Source organism: Antennarius striatus, chromosome 18, assembly GCF_040054535.1.
Source record: "Antennarius striatus isolate MH-2024 chromosome 18, ASM4005453v1, whole genome shotgun sequence".
NCBI classification, from domain to species: Eukaryota; Metazoa; Chordata; class Actinopteri; order Lophiiformes; family Antennariidae; genus Antennarius; species Antennarius striatus.
This window is the reverse complement of record NC_090793.1, coordinates 13405087-13419531: the sequence shown is the minus strand read 5'-3', so window position 1 is coordinate 13419531 and position 14445 is coordinate 13405087. Positions and strand designations below refer to the sequence as shown.

The 14445-nt window shown below is 38.4% G+C and overlaps 1 protein-coding gene across 1 annotated transcript; it reads right to left on the bottom strand.

Annotated features, from left to right (window-relative positions):
• Window positions 1–6175: 6175 nt before the first annotated feature.
• On the bottom strand, window positions 6176–14091 carry LOC137612208 (NAD-dependent protein deacylase sirtuin-5, mitochondrial-like). Its single transcript, XM_068340620.1, has 9 exons — window positions 14006–14091; window positions 12487–12594; window positions 10179–10312; window positions 9507–9732; window positions 8812–8899; window positions 8578–8631; window positions 7915–8038; window positions 7666–7781; window positions 6176–7477 (listed from the first exon to the last, which is right to left on the bottom strand). Exons 2-9 carry the CDS (start codon window positions 12581–12583, stop codon window positions 7414–7416), a joined length of 903 nt encoding a protein of 300 aa, XP_068196721.1. The 5' UTR covers window positions 12584–12594; window positions 14006–14091; the 3' UTR covers window positions 6176–7413.
• Between the last annotated feature and the right edge of the window lie 354 nt (window positions 14092–14445).

Genomic DNA, 14445 nt, shown 5'->3' with positions numbered 1-14445 from the left:
GGCAGTGAGATATAACTGCTTCCTAAAGGTTATTATTATTTTAAACTCAATGACTTTGGATTCTGGACATTTAAAAAGACTTTTTTTTTGGAACTACGATCCAAACAATAAATCTACAAAAGAAAGCCCTAATTGAAAAAGACAGAAGCATATATGCACCCCCCCCCCCTTTGGTCACATACCTAAAAAGGTAGTCAACCCCCCCCACCCACCCATCAGGACACCTATTCACTCTCAATCATGATACCAACTCACAGAACTTTTCTTTGTACCATTCCACAATCTTACCTATGTTTTTTTTATCTTCTTTTCTAACATGTTACTCAGATTATACACAAATAAAAACGTAAATGTACATATGAATTATATATATTTTAAATACATATTTTAATATATATATTATATTATATTATATATTTAACATGTACTGTATTTTTAATCCGCACTGCAGACCAGACCAACTGTCAATCTAAACCTAAATAAAATAAATATAGAAGAATTAACATAAACTCTTCCATTGTGAACAAGTATTACTGCATGTTTTTTGTGTGTCTTGTGTTTACAAAGCTGTATTACTTTGTCCACAACAAAGACTCTTCAACCTTTCCTTCATCTCTGTCTGCCAGTCTCTCTCCTTTAGATTATCTATCCCTGCTCCTCTGAGACAAAGATGTGGGCTACAGGATGTATAGAGCATGTTGCTTTTAGGATAATATTCTGTTTTATGCCCAAAGTTAAACACTTCCACTCTTCACTGGACTTTATTTGGTGACACACCCGTATTACTGCAGACTGCATGTCAGTGACACGACTGTGGCAAAGGTATTATGCAAATTAAACCAAACACTGTCATCATTAAGAGTCTGCTGACCAGAGTGTAATTAATCTGGTATTGATTTTTTTTGTCATCACTCTCATCAATGTGTCAATATTCCAAGTGCGGCAGCTCCAAAATAAATCTCAATAATGAACGTTACTGCTTTGTTTTTTTCAAGCGTTTCAAGAAATCTTACATTCCTTGATGTAAATGTCAACCTGTGCATTCAACCACGATGAAAATCTGACATTCAAATTGCCATTTGTGTATCTGCACATGCAAGTTTGAACTTCTTCTTTTTTTGGACTTCAACTGACGGTTTCTCTCTTTGCATCGGTGTGAAGGTGTGCAGAATTTCCGGGAAACCTTTTGGTTGTTGGGAACATCACGAGAAGAGAGCAAAAGGCATCGTGAGGTATAAAAGAGTTATTCCCTGCACTTTAGATGTAAGTGCACGATCACGATCTCTGCTCACCCTTATCTTCTGAGAACAAAGAGAGGTCTTGTGGGAGTCCACGCTGCAGCAACGCTACAATCCAAGGGCATCGGACAAGGAGACAGTAGTCTACTACCTGCTGCGTGCCTCTGCTAAAAATTGTATTCACTTCCTCTTCCTATACCTGTCTTTCTATTTATGTCTCACACTCCTTATTCACAGACAAAACCTTCCTGACTGAGAGACATCAAACAGCTGATCATCTGAGCTGATGAAAAACAGCTGATTATGTATCTGATAAATTTACATTGCAAAAAAAAATATGTGAATAACAGCTTGATGACTCAACAGCTTGAGCTCTCTGGAGCAATTAACATCTTCTCAGCCACATGTCAGTTGTATAGCTTCCTTCCAAAAGCTGATCGTTAGAGTACAAAAGATCTTAGCAAACGTTTCATGTCGGGCCTTTGGTCATGTCTCAAATGTGATAGAGAGCCGTGAAAATGTCTTTTTCAATTCCAAAAAAAAATCCTTCATCAAGACTTGAACAGTCTTAAATTCTCCAACAAACAGGATGTTTCTGTTCACCTAAATGGATAGCTCACACGCCATTGGTTGTGTACAGGAGGGGGATGCAGAAAGAAGAAAAGCAGATGAAGGAAGAACAGCTACATATCAAAAAAGATCGCTCAGAGGTGCTGCCTCCTTTTAAATACTGTTTTACACTTGTCATCAAGTGATCATTTGTCATGATAGCTCAGCAGCCACTGAGTCCCACCAGCGCCCAGCTATGGTTGAAGCATTGCTAACCTTATAGTCGCAGACAAATTGGTTCAACACCAGTAAATGAAACAGCCAAGGCAGACCCAAGAGAGCCTCACAATTCATGTTGTGAATTAGCTAATGTCAGCCTTAATTAAAATGTGCTAAAAAAAATAAATAAAAAAAAACACCTTTTCTCACATTCACCAGTCAGGTGTTTTGCTCCTACAAAAAGCCAGATCCGAGAAGGATAAGAAAACTGTAAAAGATATGTGTGAAAATATGAGGTTCACATGCAAGATACTTTGTTATATTACACAAAAGAGTGATGAATCTATTTACTTTCCTCTGCTCATGAAAAAGAACAAACAGTATAAATCAAATATGGCCACAAGTCATCTGTTTCCCATGTAATCTTAAATGAAATGAGCTGGAATCCAACCTTGAGCGAGAACCTGCGGGATGCCATCTGTCAAGGCTGAAAACATAATACACATATAATTACCAAATCAAAACTGGACTCTAGGAAAAAAAAAATCCACAGGCTTATCCTTCATTCAGTGGGGAAAGTGACTTTCCCCTCTCCAAAACACTCACAACAGAGCGACAACAGTGAGATCTGAGAGCCCCGTTACTCCAGACAATTCAAACATAACTCAACTGCTGATGCGCTTCTCGGTTTGGCAACAACAAGGTCACCAAACAGGTTTGGGTTGTGTCTCAAAAAACACGCCATGCTACATACAACACATTTCAGCTGGTCGTCTTGTGAGCATCGCTGTTGGCTTGGAGACAATCTCAAGCTGACGAAATAGTCTTATAACTTAAAGTATATTGTGTTGTCCTCAGTCCTCTGCTAAAATAAATAATTACGTCTATAATAAATGAACATATGTGAGACCCTGTGTCTTGAATTATAAATGTAAAGTAGCTATTGTAAAAATCAACATTTCCTGTCTTTTATAGTATTTTCGAAAGTTCAGTGTTAAATCTTTTACTCATTTATTGGGAGGACTGATTTAGTATTACCATCAAATGTAACACTGATGCTGCAGACCAAAAACACGGCACTCTCCTTTTTTCTTTTTTTTTTTGCATGACAGCTTGCTGATTGCAACCTTTTGCTTATCAGCCCCACACATCTCCATCTCCTCTGTTGCAGACAACACCACCCTTCTAATCTTCCAAGCACATCAGCATTGCTAATAAGCCCGACAGCTAGAGCACTCTGTTTATGGACACCTGCAGACTGTGATGGAGAATCATCAGGATCCTCCTTGTCTTTCTGTATTTATTCTGCATCAGTGAGGTGTGGGTTTCAGTTTGGCTCCTTTGCGTCCAAAGTCTCAAATCTGTGATGCAGACAGATTGGAGCCATTTTTAATTATGGCAAGGCAGACCTGAGCTGAAAAGAGCAGACTGATGAAGAGTAGAGCTTCAGTGGTTAACGCTGGAAAAAGGAGAAGCGAGGCCACAAGCTTGTTTATAATGACACAAAACAACAACCGTGCTGGTTCACACGTGTGTCTGTGCACACGCTTTAAATGGATCAATAACCGTCAGTTGCATGAGAGTCAAGTGCAGCACCCCTTCATTGTGAAATCCTCTTAAAGCTTGTGATCGTTCAAGTAATCTTGGGAAAGGCAGTGTGTGTGTGTGTGTGCGTGTGTGTGTTTGTGTCCAATCCATGTGCCGTGTCCCCTCCCACAAAGGCTGTCTTCCCATGGATCACATGCCCCACTGAATCTGAGTGCTTGAAACGTTGGCTGTGCAGCACATGAGGCCGAGGAGAGACAGACAGACCAGGACAGACAGAAAGACACACACTCAAATCAGCTCCACTGGAAAACTACACAGCTTATTGTGGGCCATTGTTACAGATCTGTTATCAGTTGTATCTGAAGGTTAACTTGGTGAATGTTGGTTCACTGCTTCTTCATCCGGATAAAGTTTTCTCAAAATCTCTGTGGTGTATTACTCTTAAGTGATGTGGCCTCAGATCTCAAATGTATGCAGTGATACTATTATTACCAATAGGAATGATGGCCAAGATGTTAAAGTTATGACAAAGTTCATATGAGGAAAGCAACTCGCTCTTTCAATCTACTCTGATCAATATATTTGCATTATTAATGGTTAACGCTCATCTTATGCATTAATGTAATGCACAAGATGTTTCAGCTTTGTGGAACAATTTTAATGCCTTTCAGATACCTTGTCTTGATTTTTCCTGGCCCCTTGGCTAAATTTGTATGGTTAATTTCACTTTCACCTCACGTGCTATTTTCATATCTGAAGCGTTAAGAGTTCCAGTAACACCTGAATGCACCATGTATGATGTAGCAACGATGGGCCTGGTGTGAAGGGGTTAGAGCAGATTATTTTGCAGACAAATCAATCAAAAACACGCTGAGTTCAGAGAAAGGTTAGTGAGAAGAGAGCACGAGGAGATTAGCAGGCTAAGCATTGCTAACCGTCTTTGTGTGTGTTAGTGCTCGTGAATATGCATGAGTGTGTTTGCCTATGAAGCAACCCCATTCTCCTTCCAGTGCTGTGAACTAATGGTCCATAGTCAGTTTATATTTATTTTATTGCTATGCACATTGTCTTGCTTCTTTTTGATTCCGTTTTTGTTTGTTAAACAACTTCATATTCCACTTATAATTCCAAGTGTAACAGATCGTTCTTTTAAAAATCTCTCTTTAAGTGAAATATTAACCCTTAAACACTGAAATGCTTTTCAACACCAGCCTGTCTATGCATTGTGAGTGTAACTATGCTATAATAATATTCATGACACCAATGTTCCAGCGCACTTCCAACACCAAAAAATAATCTGCTGCCTGGTCACCTATGCCTTTTTAAACAGGTCTGTAGATTATAAATCTATGTAAAGTTTGATCCAATTACAAAATTTACTAAAATGTGATATTTTGCAGTGGCTCCATTGCTTTTTACATTAAGAAATCTAGTTTGGATACAGTATTTCCCAAGTCAGTCTCCATTTCCACCTAATTTTGTCCACTGATTATGACGCTTCTTAAATGCATTGTCAAAGACATACTTTGACCTTGCTAACAAAGTTGAATCATCAATATCCAGTAGATGAAAAGGCTAACAATCAGCAGCAGATTTTATGTGATTTATTGACAGAACGTCAGGACCGATGTGGATCCCTGGACTGATGCCTGTACAATGTGTGTGCCGTTAGTGTTGCATCTACATGTACATAAGATTATCTCAGAGTGATTTAAACCTACCAACTATAACTAACCATACCAAGTGGCATCAGATGCATTGCATAACATCAAGTGACTCACTGTATCCGATACAGGATGGTAATGGAGTTGCCACCTGGCTGCATTTCAACAGAGTGTGATATAAAATGTGTTATCCTTATTTTTAGATGCAGAAATTTCCATTACCCTTGTCCAAGTCATTATTTTGACACTTGCTTTTAGTTTTCTGTGACATTTGAAGATTCCTCTTTTAAGAAATGCCACTAGTGTACTCCAGAAACGGAAGAATGAGCCACTCCATGCCTAATAGACATCAGCTTGCTCTATGTAGTGGTGAATCTACAGTATACGTATCTGAAGTTCACGGCTCCTCACCCACCCTGACCTGGTTTGGTCTGACACTTCTGCCAGTCTGCATACAGAGAGGAAAAATATGCAACACTAACACACATTGAGACACATTCCGCCCTCTTGGTACAATTAAATGCACACACACATACACGCTCAAACAAATATAGCTGGACATCATATACCACTCTCCAGCAGAATGAGTCACAGCAAATCACACACAGACGGTCGCATTCCAAGCCTCACAGACGCCATCATCCGGTCAACGCGCCTCCCCATTCAGAGACAGAGATGTTAGTGGAGCTGCCACCGATGATGATGTCTGTAAACCCAAGCACTTTTGGGTCAGGTAGGAGCTTTTCCACTTCTACTATACTGTATTCCAGAATGAGTTGCAGAAGATGTATGACATACCAGAAAGCCTTAAAGATATTTTCTTTACCTTCTATATCCTGGATAGATGGACACACAACAAAAAGTCACGTGCTGGAATCTACTGTAAGTTTTTTGCAAGAGCTCAAAAATAATATTTTGTAGTGGAAACAGTAACACACAAAAACAGAAACTGCACTATTAATGTTTTAATAATCATGTTCTATATTATTGCTTTGACATTTTTAACAGAATACAGGAACAAAAAGTTCCAATACATTTTTATGTCATTCATTGATTGCTTTTAATTACAATTTGCATTTGAAGTAATTTCTTAAAACACAAACAAAAAGATGTCATTTAGGAAATACACAGAAAGTGTGCAAGATGAAGTTTGAGCACATGAAATTAATGTCTACATATGAACTATGCAAAAACAAGACAAATTAGTTATGGCTGATTATGTGTAATTATAAAGGGACTAAAATGGTCATTGAGCCACTGGTGCCATCTTGTGTTTCTGGTATGTGAAGTAGTATTTTGTGCATTGCTGAAATTAGTCACTATGAATGAATGTGAATGAAATATTTCAGCAATTCTAAATAAAAAAAGACAATACCAGGAAAATTACATGTATGGGCCAAAAATAACTCCATTAATATTCTACCCATTCAAACTTCATCTTATAATTATTTCCTAAATGGAAACAGTACATTTAAACATCACTTTTAGTTTATGTGTAAAACTAGCAAATGTATCATGTATCATGACATACAGAAGTTACTTTATTGATGTCATTACAGACACAATCAAACCACAGGAGAGGCTGATAATTAATGATGCTAGTTGTGAGTTTCCTTCTCTCTACCTCCGCAGTCAGATGCTAAACCTCTGTAGCAGCGGTTCATTAGCACTTGAGGTTCAAAGCTAGCATTTGGTCAAGGTTGTGTGAACAGCCCTGAAAGGCACAGGATTGTGTTGTTTGTCTGCTCACTTGGTAGGATGAGACAAAATAAAACGGAATACGTTCTGAACTACAGCATAGTTTTAAAGCACCAAATACGAAATCTAGTCATCTTTCACCATCAGCTAATCTGTAAGGAAAAACAACATCTTCTGGTATCTGAACACATATTGTCCTCTCTAAGTAACCATTTAGTTTTTTTTATCATACTACGCTGCATATTAGTAGTTCCAGCATAACTATTAATAGACATGATGTACAGAACTAATAATGCTTCCAGTTCATACAACTGTTTTCAAGTATAAAGCGATAAATGTACAAGTCGTCCTCAACCCAGCACCTAAAGCTGCAGAGATATTAAGGCATTTAGAAAAAGAAATATCTGAAAACCCTGTCCCCCACCCTCACCCCCAATATCAGAGAGGTGGGTTTTCAGATGCGCTCTGTAACGTCATTCCTCTGACTCTTAACTGGTCTAAGACTCGTGCCATTCCAAAGCTGGAGGCAGCGTGGTTCCACACTGACCCTGGAAATGGTGCCTGTAATGCATCACACATGGAAAAACAACAAGACAATGAAGGTTAGGGGGTCATAACAACTGGCTATGATGCCAGCAGGAGGCACTAAAATTCAAGAAAGACGTTCTCATTCCTGGTTTTCCCTTCAAATATATTTACAGGCAAACTTAATTCATTATGGTACTGGTAGTGTTTTATCTTTGACTTACGTGAAGTACTCAGTTTTTGGTGTAACGCTCATATTGAATTCTGCCACTGGGACGCCCCTGGATGCAATCTGGGGGCCAAACATGGCTGCTGGGTAGACAATTGAAGACGTGCCCACCTATAAGTTGACAATAGGAAGCAATTCATCAGCATGGACATGAGATCCATGATACAGCATTGTATGTAAAATTCTAAACTAATACTTGATTTAAATATTATCCATGATGCTTGTCAAGATGGAGATAACTCACCACCAGGCAGAGATCACATATCTCCATCTCTTTTTCCACCTTGGTCAGGATATGAGAGTCTAGAGTTTCTCCAAAAAACACCACGTTGGGCCTCAGAAGACCATGACAGTCCCTTTCATCACACCTAGACACAGCAGCATCAGTACTTAACTGATCACTTATATCATTCTGAATTTATGAAAGAGTTACTGGCCAAAACAAGCAGATCGTGGACAGAGGTCAATGATCAAACTCAAGTCAATAATTAAAAATCATACAGAGAATAGCAGGAACTGTTTCCTGCATATAGAATTCACCAATTGTCGGAAGTCAGACACCGTAAAGCACACTGATAGCTGTTCATCACAATGTGTGCATGCTAATCAAAACTTGATAACTTGACAGTGTCTTGGCGAAACTAGTATCCTAAGCTCCAAGAGGAAAGGGAGAATGTTGAGAAAACTTCTGGTACAAATCCTCCTAGTATCTATACAAGCCTTACCCAAAATGCATAAGGATAAAGGATAGACCTACACTTCACTGCTGCTGAACAGAATTTACCAAAGACATTTTTAGGCTGGAGTACCAGTTTAACAGAGGATTTCTGTGCATCAGAAATGCAGCACAAAAGGCTTAATAAATCTGACCCACAGTGTTATTAATATGAAGCGACAGTAATCTCACCTCGGCAGTTTATCCACAGGAATCGGGGCATCGGCAACATCTGGGCCAGGTGCACTGTATGTTAGAACAAACACAGTGAGTTAAATAGCACGTAGAAGTCAGACTGAAGAGATAAGGACACGAAACCTGATGTTTACCGTGTGTGTGTGTGTGTGTGTGTGTGTGTGTGTGTGTGTGTGTGTGTGTGAGTGTGTGCGTGTGTGTGTGCGTAGACTCCAGAGGCACTGGTTTTACCCTTTGTCCTTCAGGGCAGCACATATGGGGCTTCGCTTGTTCACGGTCACTTCTCCACAGCTAACACAGCGTGTCTCCATCAGACTGCCTGCAGACACGGACAGACACACAGACACACAACACAGCTGTTTGTCATTTAAGCCTGCTGGAGTCATAAAAAACATGTCCCCAGCCACTGAACATGCTGACAATGATAGTTTTATGTCCCATATGTGGTTAACTGAAAAACAACTTGACTGAAGGAATCAGGACAAATATTTGTCCCCCAGTTTTATCTAAATAAAATGAGGAAATAAAAAAAAAAAATCAATGCTTACAAGGATATCATCTACAAGAACTTTTTTGATTTAAACTCTGCCGACACTGAATACTACCCACAGAGGCTCGTGGATTGGTTGTACATCAACACGGCATCTATGAATCAAAAATGTTTCCATCTCCCACTAAACCCCAGGATGTAAGATGATGTCATAATTTCCAGGATGAATGACTAGACAGCAGCTTCAGGGCTGCAGTTATAATTCATCAGGTTATACTCCAATACAGGGAAATTAAACCCCTGCATTTCACCTATCTTTTTGTTTGATCATTTTTGCAAAGCAAAGCTACTTTAATGTGGATTTTTTATTTAATCGTTCAAAAAATGATGAGTCTGTCTATATGTCCAATAAAATGCCGCTGCTTCTGCCTCTCACCGTGAACTCTCAGCACATGTTTGGACCCAGCCTGCTGGTGGAGGTCATCTATGCACTGAGTTATGACAACCACGGAGCGCCCCTGCTTCCTCAGCCGAGCCTCACACTCCGCTATAGCCAGATGGGCAGCATTTGGCCTCGCCCTCAAAGCCAACTCCCTTCTGTAATGGTAGAACTCCCAGACCCGGGACGGGGTGCGAGAGAAGGCCTCTGGGGTCGCCAGATCCTGAAGAATTTAAATCATGTCTCAGGGCAATGTCAACATGCTTAAGTTGAAACTCAAGTGAGTGCTGATAAGGGAGTGTAACATTAACAGAAATAAACCTGGGCAGCATGGATCGAGTTTAAATACATCAATCAGAAGTTATGACTTTTTTCATAAAAAAGATTTTAATTTTATTTTAATTTTATTCCCTGGAGGTAAATTTTGCTGCAGCCCACCACAAGGATCCAGATTAGGCAACAAATGCTCTTCTTCCTTTTACCGGCTGTAGCTGCTGGAATAAATCCACCGAGCTGCTGAGAAAATACACCCACTCCACAGCAACAGCTCAAGAGCACAGCTCGAAATTAGACCAAACAAGCTCTGACCTAAATAAAACCACATAAAGAAATAATAATAGTACTAATATTAGAACAAAGTAAGTGCGATGTGCTTTCTTTCAGAATTACCTGAGATTGCCACTTCCTCCATTTCTCATTTTCTGCCCTGAAGGTCGGCACTCCACTCTCTGCGCTGACGCCTGCCCCCGTGATGATTGCAATGTGCTTCGCTTTGGAAAACAGCTTTCTGAATTCAGACATGTCTTGGAAAACGAAGAGAAAGGCAACATGTCATTCAACAGGAGCGGTTCAAGACTCAGAACTTTAGGGGCCTTATCCCCCAGAGGTAGACAATCTCTTGGTTTGTTTTGTTGCTGTGACTGCATGAAGAAGGCTAAAAACACAGAGCATTTTACCGACAACAATCTGGCACATAAAACCTTTTTCATTTCATCAGACTCATTACTTGTGTAGCACTACAGATGTTACAGGAAGCCAGAATGAGTCTCTAGACTTGTACCAGCAGTTTAATTAAACAGATGAGGGAAGGGCCACAGACTGATGGATAGAATGAACTGTTAGAGAGTTTAATATAACTAGACAACACAATATTAAAAACTTAATAAAACTACTGACCCTGTGTTTGTCTCCATGCTATTTGTAAAGGGTTTTTAGCGCTATTGAGATCCAGGTGCTTGTTAAATTGACAACCACAAACGAGCACATTCATATTCAGACATAGAAATCGGAAAGATTTGAGGATCAGTATCTGAAGACTGCATAAATATAAGCTATTGTTCGACCATCCAAATTGGTATTTCGTAATTTGTCTTTGCATTAATGTTTATTAGCTCTAACATCTGGGTTTGAGAGTAAACCTTTTACCTTTCTCCTCTCGCTCTACTGGTTTCATCTCTTTTTCTGTGAAATAAAGGCCAATGTTAACAGAATCCAAAGATTCATGTATTAAGAAGGGGGAGATAACGTTAACAGTATTTTCTATTATTTTGTTATAATTAATGCAGTCAGCATAACCAAGCTTACATAATTTTTAGCTTGATCTTGCCTGAAAAAAATGCCAAATATCCATCAATCTATTAAAAAAATGACACTGCAAGTGTGTGACGGTGCTCTTAATATTACCCCAGACTAGTCTAATTCTATCATGACAAGAAATACAAAACAGAGCATCAGTTATTCAGTACTGAAACTCTGTTGTTGTTTTTCTTTGCAAGCCAAAATCACAGTTACAAGCAGATAAAACTGAGGAAAGTGTGGCGAAAAAAAGAAAAAGTTCAGCGGAATCAAATTTTAAAAATTGTAGCTAATAAGTTCAGTGATAATTGCAGCATTAGAAAATTTACAGAGAAATTAAGTTAGGCAATACTTCGTGATAGAATAAAGCAACCTAAAAAGCATAAACTTCACTCTTCCAATCTCCTCCACCAGCATCTCCCCTTAGCTCAAATTATCTAATCTCCAACACTTTATGAAACGTTCCCATTCTCTTTTATTATATTTGTAATATATTTGTAATTAAAAACAAACAAAAAATGGGGGTTTGTGTGCGTGTGTGTGTGTGTGTGTGTGTGTGTGTGTGTGTGTGTGCGTGCGTGCGTGCGTGTGCGGGTGTAGGGAGGGCAGAACAGATTCATGGCATTTCAATTAATCTCAATGAAGAAAATTGATTTCATATATAAGATAATTCAGTTAAAAGCTTGGTAACGGAACAAATTAAACTCGCAAGTCAAGGTATTAGTATACATATGAACACTGGCCAGGATAACCAGGCACACAGGACTCTCAGTCATGGTGGACACAGTAATAAAACTGAACACTGTTTACTCAGATCTGCCTCGATTTTATTAATGGCCTGATCCTGACAACCTACTTGTGTGTTAATAATCTGTAGTTTTTATTATCAGTAAAAAAATTATTATCTATAATTGTGGATTAGAATCTATTTTTAATCTAGATATAAACTCTTACGTGTCACAGATAAGTGCAATCCATTTGAATAGCTCTGCCTTACATAAACAGTGGTGGCAGTGCCGGGTCTCTCGACCCAATCGCACAAAGTGGCAATCATGATAACCAATGTCTGAGTCTGATTGATATATTACTATTAGTATGAGTAGTATTAGGATTATTAGTAGTGGTGGCAGAGGTAGTAGTAGTCGTAGTAGCCATAGTAATAATAATAATGGTAGTATAATTAATTACAAGCAAAATATTATGCAAGGCCATAGTTAACAATATAGAGGGAAAGGAAACTGTAATCATCTCTCCCTTGTCCAAAATCGGACCCAACATCAATCAATCAAAATGATGTCTTAACAAACAACAGACGCACTTACAAAAGTGACCTGTAAAGTATCCTCCTCCAACTATCATTGGCAGAAGTTATGAATTAACATCATTACACCTTTCTCTTTACCTGACTTTAGTCTTGGGTCCATCAAAGGTCCTTTTGTCACATTGGTGGAGAATGCACGAAGCCCAAGCGCAAACACAGCTCGATTTTGAAGGAGCATCGTGATTATTGCTACAAAGGAACAGAGGAACATCAGAACCAAAGACAGAATGCAAAATGAAAATACACCTTCAGATTAGTGTAAGCATCATGAGCCTGCATTTACCCATCATCTTAACTAATTCTCACTGATTGCCGGTGCTTAATTTATATTATGTGGTGGAAGTGCACCTAGGTGCAGATTTTTTCTACTTATCTAGTTAATCATCTTCCATCGCCACTCTTCTAAAATCAAATATAGGCCATATTTACAGTCTCATGCTTTGCAAACAAGAACAGGTCACCACATGGATTAAATTCGAACAAGTATCCCAAAAAATCCTGATACCAAATACTTGACACTAAATTTAAGAATACACAAAATAAAAAACAAGAAATACCACATTTGCTATTTTTCTTCACTGCAATGAATTATATATATAAATTGCTGACATGCGATAAATAGAAAATGTCATTTAAAACCCAAGTCAATATGTCAGTCTGCCATTGTGCAACTTTATGAATATGTTCTCCTTTACATAAAGTTGTTAAAAATGCCAAAGTGAAAACAAGACAGGACTGCATGAGTGATGTAGGCATACGTATGCAAAAGTGCTAACTTGGCTTTAAAAGCCTAGCAATACATATTTTGAAAAACATTCACAGAAGTTTAAATAATATGAAAAACACCAGCATGCAGAATAGCGAGACATCTTCTAAATGAAATGCGGCAACCACTTTTAGATATCCTTTTTCTTTTGCATAGACAAAAGTATGCAACGCAACCTGCTCTTTGGAAATGATTGTGACTGTATCTAAAACACATTTTAAGAGTAACAGTAGTAAGGTTAAGTATTTAAATGCCTTCTCAATACACCTGGCACCAAAAGAGGCTACTGGACACTCCCTGGTTACACTCCCAGCTTGTCTGAGCAGGTTTTACAGGCTGCACAGCCTAACGTTTTAGACACGTCCATTCACCATCAACAAAAATATATAAAGGTTTTCAATTCTCCCCCAACTTCATGTCTGAAACGGTGAAGTCAGAATTCACTCAACGAGCTTATTTCCATAAATTAGAGTTAAATTGTAATTATTGTTAAACCTCCTCGCTGGTTATCTTGGGTTTGAATAATTCTTCAATGATTTCCAACCAGCCACTCCAATTCCAAAGAATTATCACATTTTTAGACAGTAAATGGAAGGTACAAGTAGTTAACTCAAGCCGAAGTGCTTCTTAGACATTTGCAAACGCCCAAACCCAAACTTGGTGCTTTAGCGTGACGTCGTGAAGACAGGGATTACAAATGTCTCTCGATAATGGTAAAGTGTACAGTGGGGATTAACGCGTGCACCCAAACTTGTATTAAGCACGTAAATGAAAACGAACAAAGCATGTGTATTAATATAATTTACCAATATGGTCCCACAGTATTTGACTTACCTGCTTACTTAGTGAAGGAGGACAATGTGCCGTTTGTTTACTTCTATCACTGCATCTGCATGTGCCGTAAATGTGTTTGTCTGTCGTAGCTTCCGCCTAAAAAATCTGCTTCAACCGGAAATCGGTCTTAAAAGAAGGTGTAGTTTTAGAGAGCCACCTAGTGGCAGACTGTTGTACATGTCATTCATTCAGAATTACTCATTCATTCTCCGATACAGTACTAAAAAACGTACAAAAAGGAGGTTACATTTGATCTTGTTTCCTATAATATTTTCATTGTACTACTACTACTAATAATAATAATAATGATGATGATGATGATGATGATGATAATAATAATAATAATAATAATAATAATAATAATAATAATAATAATAGTAATTATTATTATTATTATTATTATTATTATTATTATTATTATTATTATTATTAAAGAAAAT